This window comes from Seriola aureovittata, chromosome 17 (genome assembly GCF_021018895.1).
Source record: "Seriola aureovittata isolate HTS-2021-v1 ecotype China chromosome 17, ASM2101889v1, whole genome shotgun sequence".
NCBI lineage: Eukaryota > Metazoa > Chordata > Actinopteri > Carangiformes > Carangidae > Seriola > Seriola aureovittata.
The window spans coordinates 15,498,638-15,513,509 of record NC_079380.1 but is presented as its reverse complement, the minus strand read 5'-3'; the positions used below and the strand labels follow the sequence as shown (position 1 = coordinate 15,513,509).

Genomic DNA, 14,872 nt, shown 5'->3' with positions numbered 1-14,872 from the left:
TTCCTATGATAATTTCTTCAAGTAACTTATTTGTTTGACAAATATAAAAAAGTCAGTTGATCAGGATTCTGATCAGGATTCGTCCCGGACGCCTCCCTGCAGAGGTACTCCAGGTTACTACTGTCTCCTGGGTGCCCTTTTAAAGAGACCATTTTGGTTACATTATTTATATGTACATTCTTCTTGCATTTTCTTTTGCAGTAAGTTCAGTGTTACTCTCGTTTTCCATAATTATGTAACACAAAATAACCATGAAGTCAAAAGGAGAAAACAAAACGAGACACAAAGCAACAATAAAATCTAAATCATTCAGTTTGGATTTAATCGAGGCTCCAAGTCACACTGGGTGTTTTACTGATGTGAAATTACATGCATTTCAAATATGGGATGGTTGTAGGTAAATGTCACTGCATGGAAAATGCTAAAATCATAGACAAGATTTGTTTCATTTGCTGTGAGCACAATCTGATGAATGAAGATCATAATAACAAGCAGACTGTCACAAACACATGCAAATCTCTCTTTCTCCCTCTCTGTCTCTCTCTCACACACACACACACACACACACACACACACACACACACACACACACACACACACACTAACGCATGCACGCTTGTTTTAGTATATTCCTGGGTACCCATTGTTGACATAATGCGCTCTGCGGTTGTTATATGTTGATGCTAATATTTACTCGCTGCATTGCACATGCAGTAATTCTCATAACATTTATGAACAAGATGTTTCAGTATCAAATTGCCATGGATGGTGCAGCGAGGCATTTGTGTCTCCCAGTTCCAGTGACCTTGAATTCCAATTGTTTAAAGGGCACTTCACACACATTTGTCGTCCAGTGCCAGCAGCATTAAGGAAGTGTAGTCACTCTCAACTTTAACCTTCACCACACTCATTTACATTTCAGCTGTTGGAGCAGAGTGGTTTTGTGTGTGATTTTTTTTTTTTGTGTGTGTGTGCATGTGCGTGGGTGTAGACACATTTAAACTACTCACCGTGTACTCTGACCATATTCCCAGCAGAGGCCATCAGTATATACCAGACAGGAAAGTGAGGGGGGCAGATAGGTAGAAGAGAACATGGGAATGAAACAGTATGCGAGAGATAAGAGGAGAATGGAGAAAAAAAAATCATTTAGTTTAAAATGGAAAAAGGACCATTAAGCCTCAGCAATGGCACCCCAGTCCCATATGAGAGGAGCCCATTTTGGTAATGACATAGTCCCCTTTTTTAAAAATCTGTGTGATGCTGATAATTCTTCATGTACTTTTATCACAGACATACTGTACATATAAGAGCTGCATGTCCCTGTGAAACTGCTGCCATGCTGTTTTGCTCGTTGCAGCGCCCACAGTTACTTAAAGCTCAACATAACAATGAAGTGATGCGATATCTGTTGACTGTTCATAGTTTCTTACCTGGCATTTAAAGCAGTCCTTCCTCTGTTACAAGTTTGTTACACTTTCAAGAGTTGTTCGATTGATTTGATTGTAATGATGACATTTTAAATATTATATTAATATTTAGGATGAGTGAAGAAAAACTTCAAAACAGCTGTCTGGTACATCCACAAACACTGACACCACCGTGGCATCGACAGATGATTAGAAAACACCACTTAAAGAGTCAAGTGTTCTGAGTGTGCCGCAGTAACATATGACATAATATCAGTCCTCGATAACAGGTACATTCATATTTTGTGTAACACATCACATAAACTTTTCACAGTGAGATTGCTGTAGCGGAACACGAGTAGTCCACTAGATAAGCAAATAAGACAATGTTATTTATGTGTGCAGGCTTCATGTCATACTTAAGCTGCTGCTGTACCCACTACGAGGCACTGTGCATCAACGTGTCCCTTTTGTATGTAGCAGCTGCAAAGTGGTGAGGCAAATTATTGAGAAAAAGATCAAAACATGTTCCATTGTCGGACACAAACTACAACCTTTATCTTTCAGTTAAACCTGCCTGTCCTCTCTCTCCCCATCACCTCCACCATCCCTCCTGACCTCTGTCTCTCCACCCTCCCTTCTGCTCATGGTGGATTGTGTTGGACAGAATATTACTTCCTTATCCTTTTGACCTCACAGTGATCCCATATAATGGCTGCCAGCAGGTGAACAAAGCCATGTTTGTAGAGAGCTGCAGAAAATGGGAGTTTGTTTGTGTGTGTTTGTTTGTGTGTGTGAGCGTATGTTGGTCTTGTACAAATCAGCAGAAACCCATGTTATTACAGACAGAGACTCTTATTATGAGAGACAAAGGTTTTCTCCTGAACCAATGCTAATTTTTCTTACATAATATAATGTACTGTAGACAATAACGGCATGGATGTGAGTACTTTTGAGAGTACATTGAATGTAAAAGCACAGGGATGTATAATAAAAGCATTACCTGTTATAGTGTATGGATAATAGTTCCAAGCCTTCTCTGTGACATAGAAAATTTTAGGGACGACTGCTCTGGCCCAACTGGGCAGCTTGCTGAAACACAGAAAAGAAGAGTGGATGGATTAGTGAACTGAAGGAGAAGAAGAATAAAAAAAGGGAGAAAAGCAAGAGAACTAATGAGAGAAATAGCGTGTGTCCTGTCCAGTCAAATTAGTTCACTCTTAAAAGTTTCTCTACTTTTTTCCTTTAGCCTATCACCCAGAATAAGCCATGATAAGCATCCAGCTGTTTGCAGCCATAATTGAGGCCATACAAGGCAGTCACGATTGCCCCCGGGGAAGGTGATTACACTGATTACACCCTGTACGTTGCAGTGGAGTCTCACCAGAGCTTGCACAGTGGTAGATCTAGAGAAGGACATGGAGGGCGGAAAATACAGAGAACTAGCTATTACTCAGCAAAAATGGATTCTAAATACTGACATTTGTAGCCAACTAACCAGGCACCATATTGGGTGTCCATTTGAAAAGGAAAATTATTACTGAGAGAGGGGAACAAGTACAAAACCTGGTGTAGCTGGAGGGGAATTGCCAAGTTACAGATGTGAGAATTGCACAAATCCACAGGTGAATAGAGCAGATTTCTTTTTAAAACTTTTGATACTTTTAACAATGGAACAGTAACTCTTGATTGGCAATGAGTGCAGACTGTCCTATCAGAAACAGTTCACTGCAGCCTGACTGAATATCAGTCATCAAGCATGGCAAACGGCATCATTACTGGGCACAAAGCCATCATTAAGCTGTAGCAAATTTCACTTTCAGGGAAATTCACTTTTATACCAGCCACTGATTATTTTAACTCTCCTCCCTTGTAATTCTGTGTTGAGAAGTGGTATTTGAATGTGGAGATTATACAGGGTTGTAAATGAGAGTTTGGACAGGCCACTGGGACATGAAATAGACAGTTCCCCTCTTTGGTCTCCTTCCAATGGCTTCTCAAACAGCCGGGGGGAGTGTCCAGACACAGCAGATTGGTCACATGTCCTAACACTGCTTTAACTTCAAGCTACACACACACACACACACACACACACACACACACACACACACACACACACACACACACACACACACACACACGCGCACAGGCTGCAGCTTTAACATGGTAACAGGTGGTTTGTGGGTGGAGAGAGGCAGGCGTGGCGTCCGACAGTGACTGCTCAAATTATCCATTACTTACACTGACCTCATCTCCCTCAGCCCACACACACAGTAACACTCAGGCATGCATGCCAACACACACACACACACACACACACAGCACTAAACCTTCCTCTCCTTAGAGTTTGTCAATGACACTTCACATTTCCCAAAGGCCCACTTACTTGTCACTTCTAACCACAAAACCTCACCCTTTCTGCCTCTCACTTCGGCTCTCCACGCGGCTCTCTCATCATCTTTGTCTCATTGCCTTCCCTCTGGGAATGAGTGGCTCAGTTGTCTGTGACAGTACTTTATTTTGCTCAGTGTTGACTTTTTACAACAAAAGAAGACATGGAAATAAAATTGCGATGAAATACTGCGAGACAACTGTTCAGGAAAAATAGAGGTGGAGCAAACGGCAATGGCTATCTTTACATTATTAATAAGATTGGGTCCATTATTGCTTTGTACCTCTATAATGTAATAATAACATTAATTGGCTCCTAAAATGACTAAATAAGTTTGGAGACTATTTGAGGTCATAGCTAAATCTAATTAATCCTCTTCTAAGGCTATGCATACTTTCATTTCCTTGTGTTGAAGTTAGTTACCAAGGAAGAAAATGCCTGCCTCCACCTTTATTTATGTCTCTCGTGCTGCTATTCACTGTAAGCAAAGCCTAGTGCAACCCTGTCTCCTAGAAACTGCATTCATATAGAACTAACTTGTTTTCCCAATTATGTAATGAATATAGTCCTGAAGACTTAGTCAGTTGATTTACTTTGGACTTGATATCTGAAGTGTTGGATTCAATATGCCTTGTAAGAGTGTATAATTGAAGTTTTTGTTCATTGCGGTCCTGCCTAAATGCCCATTTGTCCCACATCAGTTCACTTGTTCATGTCGGCAAGTGCTTGAGCAAGACACTGAATCTATATCACCTCAAGTACACGTCTGTGCTTGCCGCTGAATCTGTGCTCTGATCTCTATATGGTAATCAATAGTTTCAAATTACATTACTTTGATAGGAGTTGGCGATATTGATGGATTTGTGCTCCTGCCAACTGTTAGTGTGGATTTATTGGACTTACTGGACCAGGAGATGATGGAGCTTGGCCAGTCATATGCGGTAGGCCTAACTGATTTACTGCTGTAGAAGTACCATGCAATGATTAATGCACCAAAAACTGCTAAGATAAAAGACATTCTGGCCAGGAAAAAGAGAACCAATTAAACATTTGAGTTCTGTATAATTAAGGAATTTGCAGATGGTATTTATACACGGTAAACTCTGTGTCAACTTTATTAGATAGACCTGCACATTCAGATGCCATGCAGTACAACTATTCATCCATAATCTTTATTTTTATTATGTCTATAATGCCCAGTTCTTGTTGATACTGCCATAGAGGCGTTAATTATATTATACAGATATATCTAATAAAATGGCCAATGAGTGTATAAAATTGTATCCCTAATATTAACTTGCAGGCTACTCTTTAACATCCATGTGTCAAATATCTCCAAGCTTCAAAGGTCCCATATTGAAGAAAATTAGATTTTCTGTCTTATTTGATTATAAATCAGGTCTATCTGCCATGTAAATACTTTCAGGACTTCTGTAAGGTTATGATATCACAGCTATACAGTCAGCATCCTCGGCCATGCCTCCAGCACGGCCCACCCAGACCTATCGTCCAGTCTTGTTTTTATGTTTTTCTGGTTGATTTGGTTCATTGGATGTCAGCTCATCCCTTACAATTGTTATAGATTTAATAAGGGAAAGGAATAGAGTGCTGAGCAAGGCCTCCATCTGGATTCACCTCATCACTGTTTTCAAGTCCATGTTCATGATATTTTGTACAAATGTCCACAATATCGTTTTCCCTGCAATGGAACACATAAATGTTTCATGTGTGTGATGAGAGGTCCCATTTAGAGCTCATTCACAATGAGAGCGAGGAGACCATACTTCAGACTGCAAACAGCACCTAATTCAATTGTAATCTACATAACAGAAAATCGAATACTCAATTTCACGCTTATCAAGTTTAACACAGCACATGGCCAACTATGAGCTGGAAAATAAGCTGGCAGAGTAATGAAAAGGGACACCTAACAACATTTTCCCCCTGCTCATTCCTGAAACACAACAGCAATGCTCAGTACAGCAAATCCTTATGATATTTGCCTATGTTATGATTATAACATTTTGATATTAACATGGTGTTATGGTTATCATAACATAAGCAATATGTGACTATTAATACTCAGATATTTATTTTAATAAGAGAGTTTACGGATGTTGAAATGAACGCGTCATTAGACATCTAACTGATAGCTAATCCATGTAACACCCCGGCCTGCTGCAAGGATGAGTGGCAGCCATGCAGTGAAGAAAATGTCACATCATCTTTTCATTGTCAAATCTCTCCTGACAGCTTTTACCACTAGCAGCCTAATGAAGAGGGACTTGTGATAGAATGCTGAGGATTTTTAGTGTGACATGAAATAAAATGGAATAATAGATATAGAATAGATACAATAAAAAGTCTATAATATAAAGCAGGATATGTGGGCTCTGATGTTTCTGTGGTGGGTTAATTAAGTCGTTGTTATGGCAAAAGGAAGGCACTCACTTGTTGAGGTAGATTCGTTTCTCTGTGAACTGGCCTGATCCGTGCTCAGGGTCCTCATACGGCTCATTCTGGACCACCTCCACGCCCTCCCCACGTTCACTCTGTTCATGACTGTGTTTACTGATCATATACAGCTGGCCAATCCGGTACTGAAAGACAGACGGGAGACAAACAAACAAACAAACAAGTCTGATATTAGATGGATTGTTTTATTAAATCTAGTGAGACGATTAAGGTAGGAGGAAAAGGTCATCTTGACATATTAACATTATTATGGTAACAGATTGGCCTTATGGGCACGTATCTGAGGTACAGTTCTGATGAGGCTGCTTCGAATGGAAAAAATATGTTCTTGCTTGAAGTCCAAGAGTTGACTCAACAGTTTAATTTTATAGTTGCCGTAAAAATAAATACAGAAGGGAAAATACCAGGATTACTGCTCTCACCATATGGTCATAACACCTGGGGACAGTCGCCATAGCGAGAGAAAGCTTGGGGATTAGGAGCTTTCGGCGACATAGTGACAAAGGCCCCCTATCAGGTCAGGACCAAGCAGCACAACACTAGTAGCAGCGGCAGCCAGTGGGGTGAACTTATCCTTATGACAACCTGGGCAACACCCACAGTCTTTCACTCATCACTGACTGACCCATTTGGCCCAATGACAATATCATTCTTGGTCGCCTTGACAGACTGGACTAGGGCGTCACATGGCAACTATTTTCCATACATTTGGAAAACGACAAGCGATGGAGTGAGACTCTCCATTTCCATTTGCTTGTAGGCCTATTTCCAGACTGTGGAAATCGATACCCCCCCTACACACACACACACACACACACACACACATACAAACAGATCCAACCAAGGACAGCTATGTTAAGCTGATGGAAAAAAAGACAAGGACTGCCTGGGATGTTGACTTGTGACTCCACATTCAGCTACAAAAAGCAAGGAATGTAGAGAAGAGCAATGTGATAGTGTGTTGGAAAAAAGCCGCCTCAGTGTGTACCAGTAAACAAGCTCAGGTTGTAACTTATATGACGATGTTGGATTATTCCATCTGCTGACCATGAGAGAAAAGCAAAGGGCTGCAACAAGGTATTCCCAGCTGGAATGTTGATGGTGGTGTGTTTCTGACTGAACAGCTGTTGGAGTCTGGCACAATTTTTCTGTTGCAATGAAACAGTCACAGAGCAGGCGTAGTAGAGGAGGAACCTGTGTTTAGTCACACACAAACACACATTTGAGTTTAGATGACTAGTTTGGCATTCTCTGGTTCCAGCTTCTCAAATGTGAAATTTCTGCTCAAATTTTGAAAATTTTAAAATTTTTTACTTTTGGACTGGTGGACGAACAAAACAATCACTTTGTGCTTTAGGATGCGATGGCCATATTTCACTGCTTTCTGATGATTTGTAGACCAATTGATTAATCAAGAAAAGAATTGGTAGATTAATCTATAATGAAAATAATCATCTGTTGAGGCTCGAATCACACTTCAAGTTCATGTACATGCGCATATAAAGCAACGTAGCAGTGAATCTATAAATGATTTGTGCATAAAACAACACACTACCTGCTCAGCACCAAACCACAGACAGACTAAGGCCCCATTCAGACGTCGCATTAATATGCGTCTAAGATGATCCGATCACAAGTGGACAGCTCTAAGTGCAGCAGTTCACACCTGGCATTAAAGTGTGTCTCAACATGCATCTCAAGTGACCACTTGTGCCTGGATCTCACTTCCCCGCTCTAACCCTAACCCAAATAATATTTCAGTTCATTATGAAACTGTGGGGACTAATTAGACTGTGGCAGACAATAGCAATTGAGTAGGCGGTCCATGGGGCCCAGGACACATTTGCATTCACGCTCCTAAAAGAATGTGGCCATATGCGACCACCACCGAATGTGGTCTGAGTGATTGGATCTCAAATGCATCCTCCATGCGTCTTGGCTGCATTCACACCTGTACTTAGAACTGTCCATTTGTGACTGGATCACCTACAACACATATTAATGCCAGGTCTGAACTGAGCCAAAGTTAGCAACTCACTGGTGAACACAAAGAGCCTTTAGCAGCTAAAGAGGCAGGTATTTCCCTCAGCAGCTGACAGAGCAAAGCCTTAGCTAAAAGGAGAGTGAATATAGGTCTCGCATACATCAGGTGACATGAATGCTAATTATGCTCCGTGTCTACTGGATGTGTAAATAAGCCACTGTTTGCTAACATGTTTCGCCACATCAACTTTATAAGGTGATAATATGTCAGCATTGTGTTTACAGTTTGATGTGCTGTCCCCAAATGACCCCCCCAAAAAATATGTATGAATGCAGATTAGAAAAACTACAGGTGGGTCATGATGCTGGAGTGAAGGAGAGTGTAATTAATAATCATCTGTGTAACACAGCAATAGCATTTAATATGTTCGAGGAGATGTATAAGGGGAACACAACAAAAATATTGCTAACGCATGCCAAACACTAATATAGTATGAATAGGATTGACAGAGAGGAATAGCAGTCACAAGCTGAAACTAACCACCAGGGACACAGCATCAGCTACTGACCCAACTAATAAGATTCATCTTTGTCACTGGGTTTGCAAAAGTGAGTTTGTTTTTTCAAAGAAAATACTTGTATTGAGTTTCTATTATTTCGTCTATCATTTGTAATTCATTACAGCATAGTGTATTTGATATACTGTAAGTGACATTTGGGCGAGAGAGATGGAGAGTGGGGAGTTCATGACATTCAGACAGCTAAAAGAAAGAGGAGGTCGTCGTACAAATCAGTAATTAACATTTCCAGATATTCCCGTTTGAGCAGAAAGGACAAAACAGATGATGAGATGAGAGCCAGTCGAACAGCACACATAAATCTCCCTGCTGGATGAAAAGCATCACGGCTGAGTGCCACTTGAGAGGACCTCTGAGCGCCACTCTGATCACACTGATGGCTAGCAACAGCGTATAAACATTAAGCACCATCTTTCCTGTTTCTGCCTCTGCTCATTCAGGGATCAGACATATTGTGTAAACATGCCAGCCATTGTGCTTCCTTCCTCTCCTGTATTCAGCCCATGTCTGCTGTCTACCTGAGAGCTGTGGTTAATGAATGAGCAGCTGTATTCATTGTTGTCTTTAGAAATCTCGCTCTAATGACTAGGAGGGAGAAGTGACCCTTGCTCAGGTTAGAGTTGCCATGAATAATCTCTCACTGGGATCCTCTCTAAAGACAGTAGAGCCATCAGACAGGTTTATGGCTGACAGCAAAGAGAAAGGTGTTGTTTTTTTTTTCTCTTCCACCTGTCATTTGATTAATCTGCATTCTAAATCGCTTCATTTTTTCAATTTCCTTCTGTCGTATTTCTTTTTATCCCCACTCCACCTCCACTTTCCCCCTCATTCAACGTTCTCCTTTATGAACTCCTCACTCTGCCTTCAAACTTTGCTGTTACCTCATTATGTTGTATTTGTTAAAGACATAAACAATTCAGTCACTGTTGCAGTGGACAAGTAATGGCAGTGTATCATCATTACACAATGGCGCTACTCTTAGTAGCACTTATTACAGGAGTTTTAGAGCTAAAAGACCACTTTAAAGAGTGACACTTGCAGGGTGAGCTGACCCAAGAAAAATGCTGAAACCAAAATCACACCTTTGATTTTGGTCCTCTTTTTTCTTTTCTTTCAATTCCTCTGGGAAATCTGAAAGAATAGTTGGACATTTTGGAAAATACGTTTATTTGCTTTTCTGGTAGAGAATTATAGGAGAAGATCAATACCACTCTCATTTCTGTTGAATATGAAGTTACAGCCAGCGGTTCTGTTAGCTTAGCTTCGCACAAAGACTGGGAGCAAGAAATAGTCTGGCAGATAAACCACCATCAAATGGTTGTTTTTAAGCTTAGTTTTTGTATGGACTTAGCAAAGGAAAGTCTTATCAGAGAGCTTTAGACGTGCTTGTAGACAGATATTGATAAATTTGGACAGAGCCAGGCTGCCTGCTTTCTCCTGTTTCCAGTCTTTTTCTAAGATAAGAGTTTACACTTTATTATCCTAAGGGGAAGCTAACCTAGTAACCTAGTATTACACCTCATGTAAATACACTGATAATGCCAATTTTTTTTCTCTTAACTACACCTATATTCTACTATATAAATTATGCAAATTTCCCCTGTGGGATTAATAAAGTTCATCTTATCTTACTGACTCTAGACCTATATTTTAAGAACAATCTTCTAACCTAAAGCTGAAATTCTGCCTCTGTACGTGTTATGAACCTACGCATAGAACGGTTTTATCTGTAATTGTAGGTTGCAGAGGCTCGTTGGAGAGCAGATGTGCTTATCTTCCGAATCTCAATACGCACCACGTGGACCTGTGAAACAAAGACGACAATGACCATGAATACGCTACATCCAAGTATAGATCAAACAGCCAAGTGAAAGTATCCAAGCAACCCCTGTGCACAGTCATCTAAGTGCAGCCCATAGAATAATTCCACTTTCACTCTAAATAAGCATATTTTCCAAAATGTTGCACTTTTCCTCTAACAAGGGGATAATAACAATGTGACAATGATATGACAGTATCAGTTTAACTAAGTAATGGCAGCAATGTTCTGGTTACATTTAAATGTAGTCCCCCACAAATGGGAATTAATGAAACACATCGTGATGTATGGAAATTGTGAGGGATTTCTGCAACCATAAAAAGACCAAAAAAAAAACAAAGATATATGCTGGTTGCCATTTATACATGCATTTGAGTCACCACTGATATATAAAATACTATTTAACGATGAAAGCATTGAGCCTATTTTGTGACTAAAACACTCTTCTGGCTCTCTGTTCTAACACAACAGCAGGTGGTGGGGAGCTGTGGTCATTGTGCTACAGCCAAGGAGTGTGTTAGTGTGAGTGTACGATAAGAATCCTGACAGAACACACACACATACACACATTCACACACATACACACACACTTACGCATATGAGACAATACCCGGCTAAGATGTAATTAAAATTCAACCACAGACAGTAAGTAATTACTGCCTTGAGTGATAAGTATTCTTGGATAATTGACTGTGTTCCCGTTGAGATAAATAGCTTCTGCGTTTTGATGTCCATTTTAGGCTGTGTGTGTGTGTGTGTGTGTATGTGTGTGTGTGTGTGTGTGTGTGTGTGTGTGCTTCTGTGTTTGTGTGTGAATGAGTGAGAGAAAGCAAAGGAGAGGGAAAGATCTATATCTCTGTGCACGCATAAAAACCAGGCAGATGATCTTTATCTAACCCAGTGCTAACACAAAGATGATCAATAAAGTTTCATATTATTATTACAATGTTTGTCCCATTTCATGCGACAATCATTGCGTAATCATTTACATGTGAAATGTTCAATTCCTTTACAATATATTGATATACACTGAGCATCATTAGTACCTGAGAACAAAATACAATATGTGTCTGAGTTGTTCCTCACAAAATACCATCATGTATCATATCTTTGTGAAATCCATCCATATTTTTTTTACCTCATCTGCCCATATGGTGGATGAATTATTTTACATCAGACAGCGCACGCGAATATAAACACCCTGCCTGTCACAGCAGATGCACACAAACAGTGGCCAAAAGGAAATATAATGGAGACATATTTATTTATGCTGGCAAAGGTTAATCCTAATTTATCCAACCATATGCTAACAAACGTATTCCAAAACCTGGACCTGAAATATGTATTTGGAATGAATAATACTGCAGCAGCAAATGATTCTTTAAAAAAAAAAAACATAATTTGACTACATATGGTTGATGGTCACATATGGGCGTGCAGGTGCACAGCACACATGTCGATAAATTCAGCTGCAATAAACTGTTGTAAAATCTTGCAACAGATGAAGCACACAAACACACACTGCAACCTACTGTGCCTTCGGGCTATGAGAGAGGGCTACGTCCATTCTCAAAGACTTGATGAAACATACCAGCATCCTGGTAAACAGTGAACTGCTAGACATCACGCACCAGATCACAGAACGCCATTAACAAACATCATCAGCCGACCATACACTGCCATAAATGACATTTTGCTGCAGGGCAAAGCTGTAGCAGTGGGATGGGAGTCATTAACGTTTAATTTGGTTGAGGTTGTGATGGACATTACTGTGACAATGCTCCTCATGTCCAACTTATAGAGGGAAGTTAAAGTGAAGAGTGGAGCCTGTGAGAAAGAGACACAGTTATCTGTACATCAGGCAGATCTTTTGTCAAGTATGAATTAAACTTTCCTGAAATAAGTGATCTAGAACTGCTCACTGCCTGACCTCAGGAGTCAACTCAATTTGAAAGCAGACAACGGAGATATGAAGGGAGGCCTGCTGGGAAATGTTTATGTGTAAAACTTATTGAGGTGTTCAAGGTGGAATCAGAGCTCACCTCGCGTCAAACAGAGTGACACCTCACCGACCCCCACAGACTGAATGAGAGAGGACCATACCAGCACAACATGCGTTTCTCAGTGTATCTGTTGTCACTGTTATTGCAGGTGTTTCGGACAACTAGGGGATTAAAGCAGCAGAGTCAACTAAAGTAGATTAGGAGTTAATAACTTGTAGCTGATAGATCACATCAGATTTGGTGTTGGGAGTTTTTATGTGATGATATTCATTAAGATACCAATCCTTTGATATCACACAGATATTCTGTATATCTATAAGAGATGTTGATTACTAGATGAACATGGCCAAGACAATGAAACCAATTTCTATAACTCCTGTCTACGCTGAACACTTCCTTCCAACCGAAGAGTAATTCCTTAAATCCTTAGCTCGGACAAGGCTGCCTCACTTTATAAAAAATATTTCAGTCTCAATCTCTAAAACTGTAAGGACTAAAGAGCAAGAACACACACCAAACTCTGCTGTCTCAGCAGAAACGTGGGGATGCTGCTGAGAGAGAGTGCAGTATGACCCACTGTATTAGCTCCATTTGTGCAAATTCAGCAAAATGTGAAGGTGAGCGTTAACTCACCTGTAATAGTATGATAAATTCATATGCCATAGTAGTGACACAGGTGATGTAGGATGATGCCAAGGATTGCAGACTGCTAGGGGAAGCAATGTGTCTCTGTGGCAGCTCAACACTAAAGTGTGCTGTGCCATACAAATGGACAATTGTCTTTTGTAATCCCGTGGCCTCACTTGGGTACTCAGTCATTCAGTCCAGCAGCCAAGAGAAATTGAGAGTGACAGGTCTGAGAGCAAGATAACTTAATGTCAGTGCCTTTTCTTCAGGAAGAACAGGAGGTATTCCTTTCGCATTTTGAATTGTGGTTGACTGCTAACTCAGGTCAAACTCAATTGAAAGGTAGATTCTAGACTCTTTGTAGTGTCAGAAATCTATTGCAATAATTCATTATGCAGCAGCTGATTAAAAAGAAAATTTTATAACAAGCCATTGCATGACATATACAGATGTAGTTAACTGTGCCTTTATCAGTGTAGTTTAACTACAAAGGAAGACAAAATCTTATGGATGGTTGGCTAATTATTTTTTGTGCTTTCTTAAAAGGAAAACTCAAGGTAAAGTTTGAGGTCAGAGTGGGAAATATAAACAACTGTTGTGTCATCACATTAGGGGACCTTGAGGACCTGATATATGTGAAAATTGTCGAACTACCACTTTTTTGGTGAATAACAGCAATATTAACATTTGTATTATTTTAATATGAACTTCTCAGTACACTGGAGGTGAATGGAATTTGTGGAAATCAAAATGAACTTCAATGGATGTAATTTAAACTCAATTTAGTTGTGGAAACATGTAAAATGTCATTATGATGGATGGATAGAAGTGGATGTTAAAGCAGCCCTGATATGCACAGAGAGGTATTCTTGAAGACACCTCCCAGGAGCAAAAGAGCATGTTACATAAACTTTGTGAACGACGTGTGGATGGGTGTAACTTATTAATACTGATCGCTGGAGGTGGGAGAGAGCACTCTCCTGTCGTGTCTCCCTCTCTACCCGTTTTCCTGCTCTCTCCCTCTCCCACCCGTCTTCTCATCCTGCGTTTCTGCAGTGTCTGAGGTCACTGAACCAAAGATTACATAACATCAAGATCACTCACTACGGATCACTCCACTATGCATCATCTTTACTCCCTGCCTGGCCGCACACTGGGTGGCCTGCTGGAGTGATGCGTTTATATGCATGCCCGTATAACAGTGGGAGAAAAAGAGTGAGGAGAGAACGATGGGAGAGGATTGCAGTGAGGTGTCAAAGGGAGTTAAAATAAGAGAACAAAAAGAAGGCCATGCTGCTGAAGAGGATGTTGAGACAGGACTTGATTGAGGATACGTCTGTCTCTCTCTATCCTTTTCTCTAGACACTTTGCATTGCTAACTCTTTCATTCTTCTTAGTTTTTCTCATTTGGCTCTTGTCTTCATGAGACATGCTTGAGAGCATCGTTATATAATGAAATGAAAGCAATGCACCCTTTTACCAGAACACCATTATTATTTCAAACTCCATAATTACACAATTGACAAAATCAAGGTTCTTTCGTATCATGCTACATTCCTGTATAGTAAGGCAATTATTTTTAGTAT

At 40.3% G+C, this 14,872-nt stretch overlaps 2 protein-coding genes across 2 annotated transcripts in view; one reads left to right on the top strand and one right to left on the bottom strand.

Annotated features, from left to right (window-relative positions):
- The window catches only part of zgc:161969 (uncharacterized protein LOC569044 homolog), a 107,576-nt gene that overhangs the window by 11,581 nt on the left and 81,123 nt on the right, over positions 1-14,872 (top strand). The window lies entirely within an intron of this gene.
- LOC130185452 (cytoplasmic phosphatidylinositol transfer protein 1-like) overlaps positions 1-14,872 on the bottom strand; it is a 47,057-nt gene that overhangs the window by 10,146 nt on the left and 22,039 nt on the right. The window contains exons 2-4 of the mRNA XM_056401928.1: positions 6,253-6,401; positions 2,413-2,501; positions 1,011-1,018 (exon numbers count right to left, since the gene is read on the bottom strand). Of these exons, the coding sequence (XP_056257903.1) occupies positions 1,011-1,018; positions 2,413-2,501; positions 6,253-6,401 (246 nt within the window). The remainder of the gene's footprint in view (positions 1-1,010; positions 1,019-2,412; positions 2,502-6,252; positions 6,402-14,872) is intronic.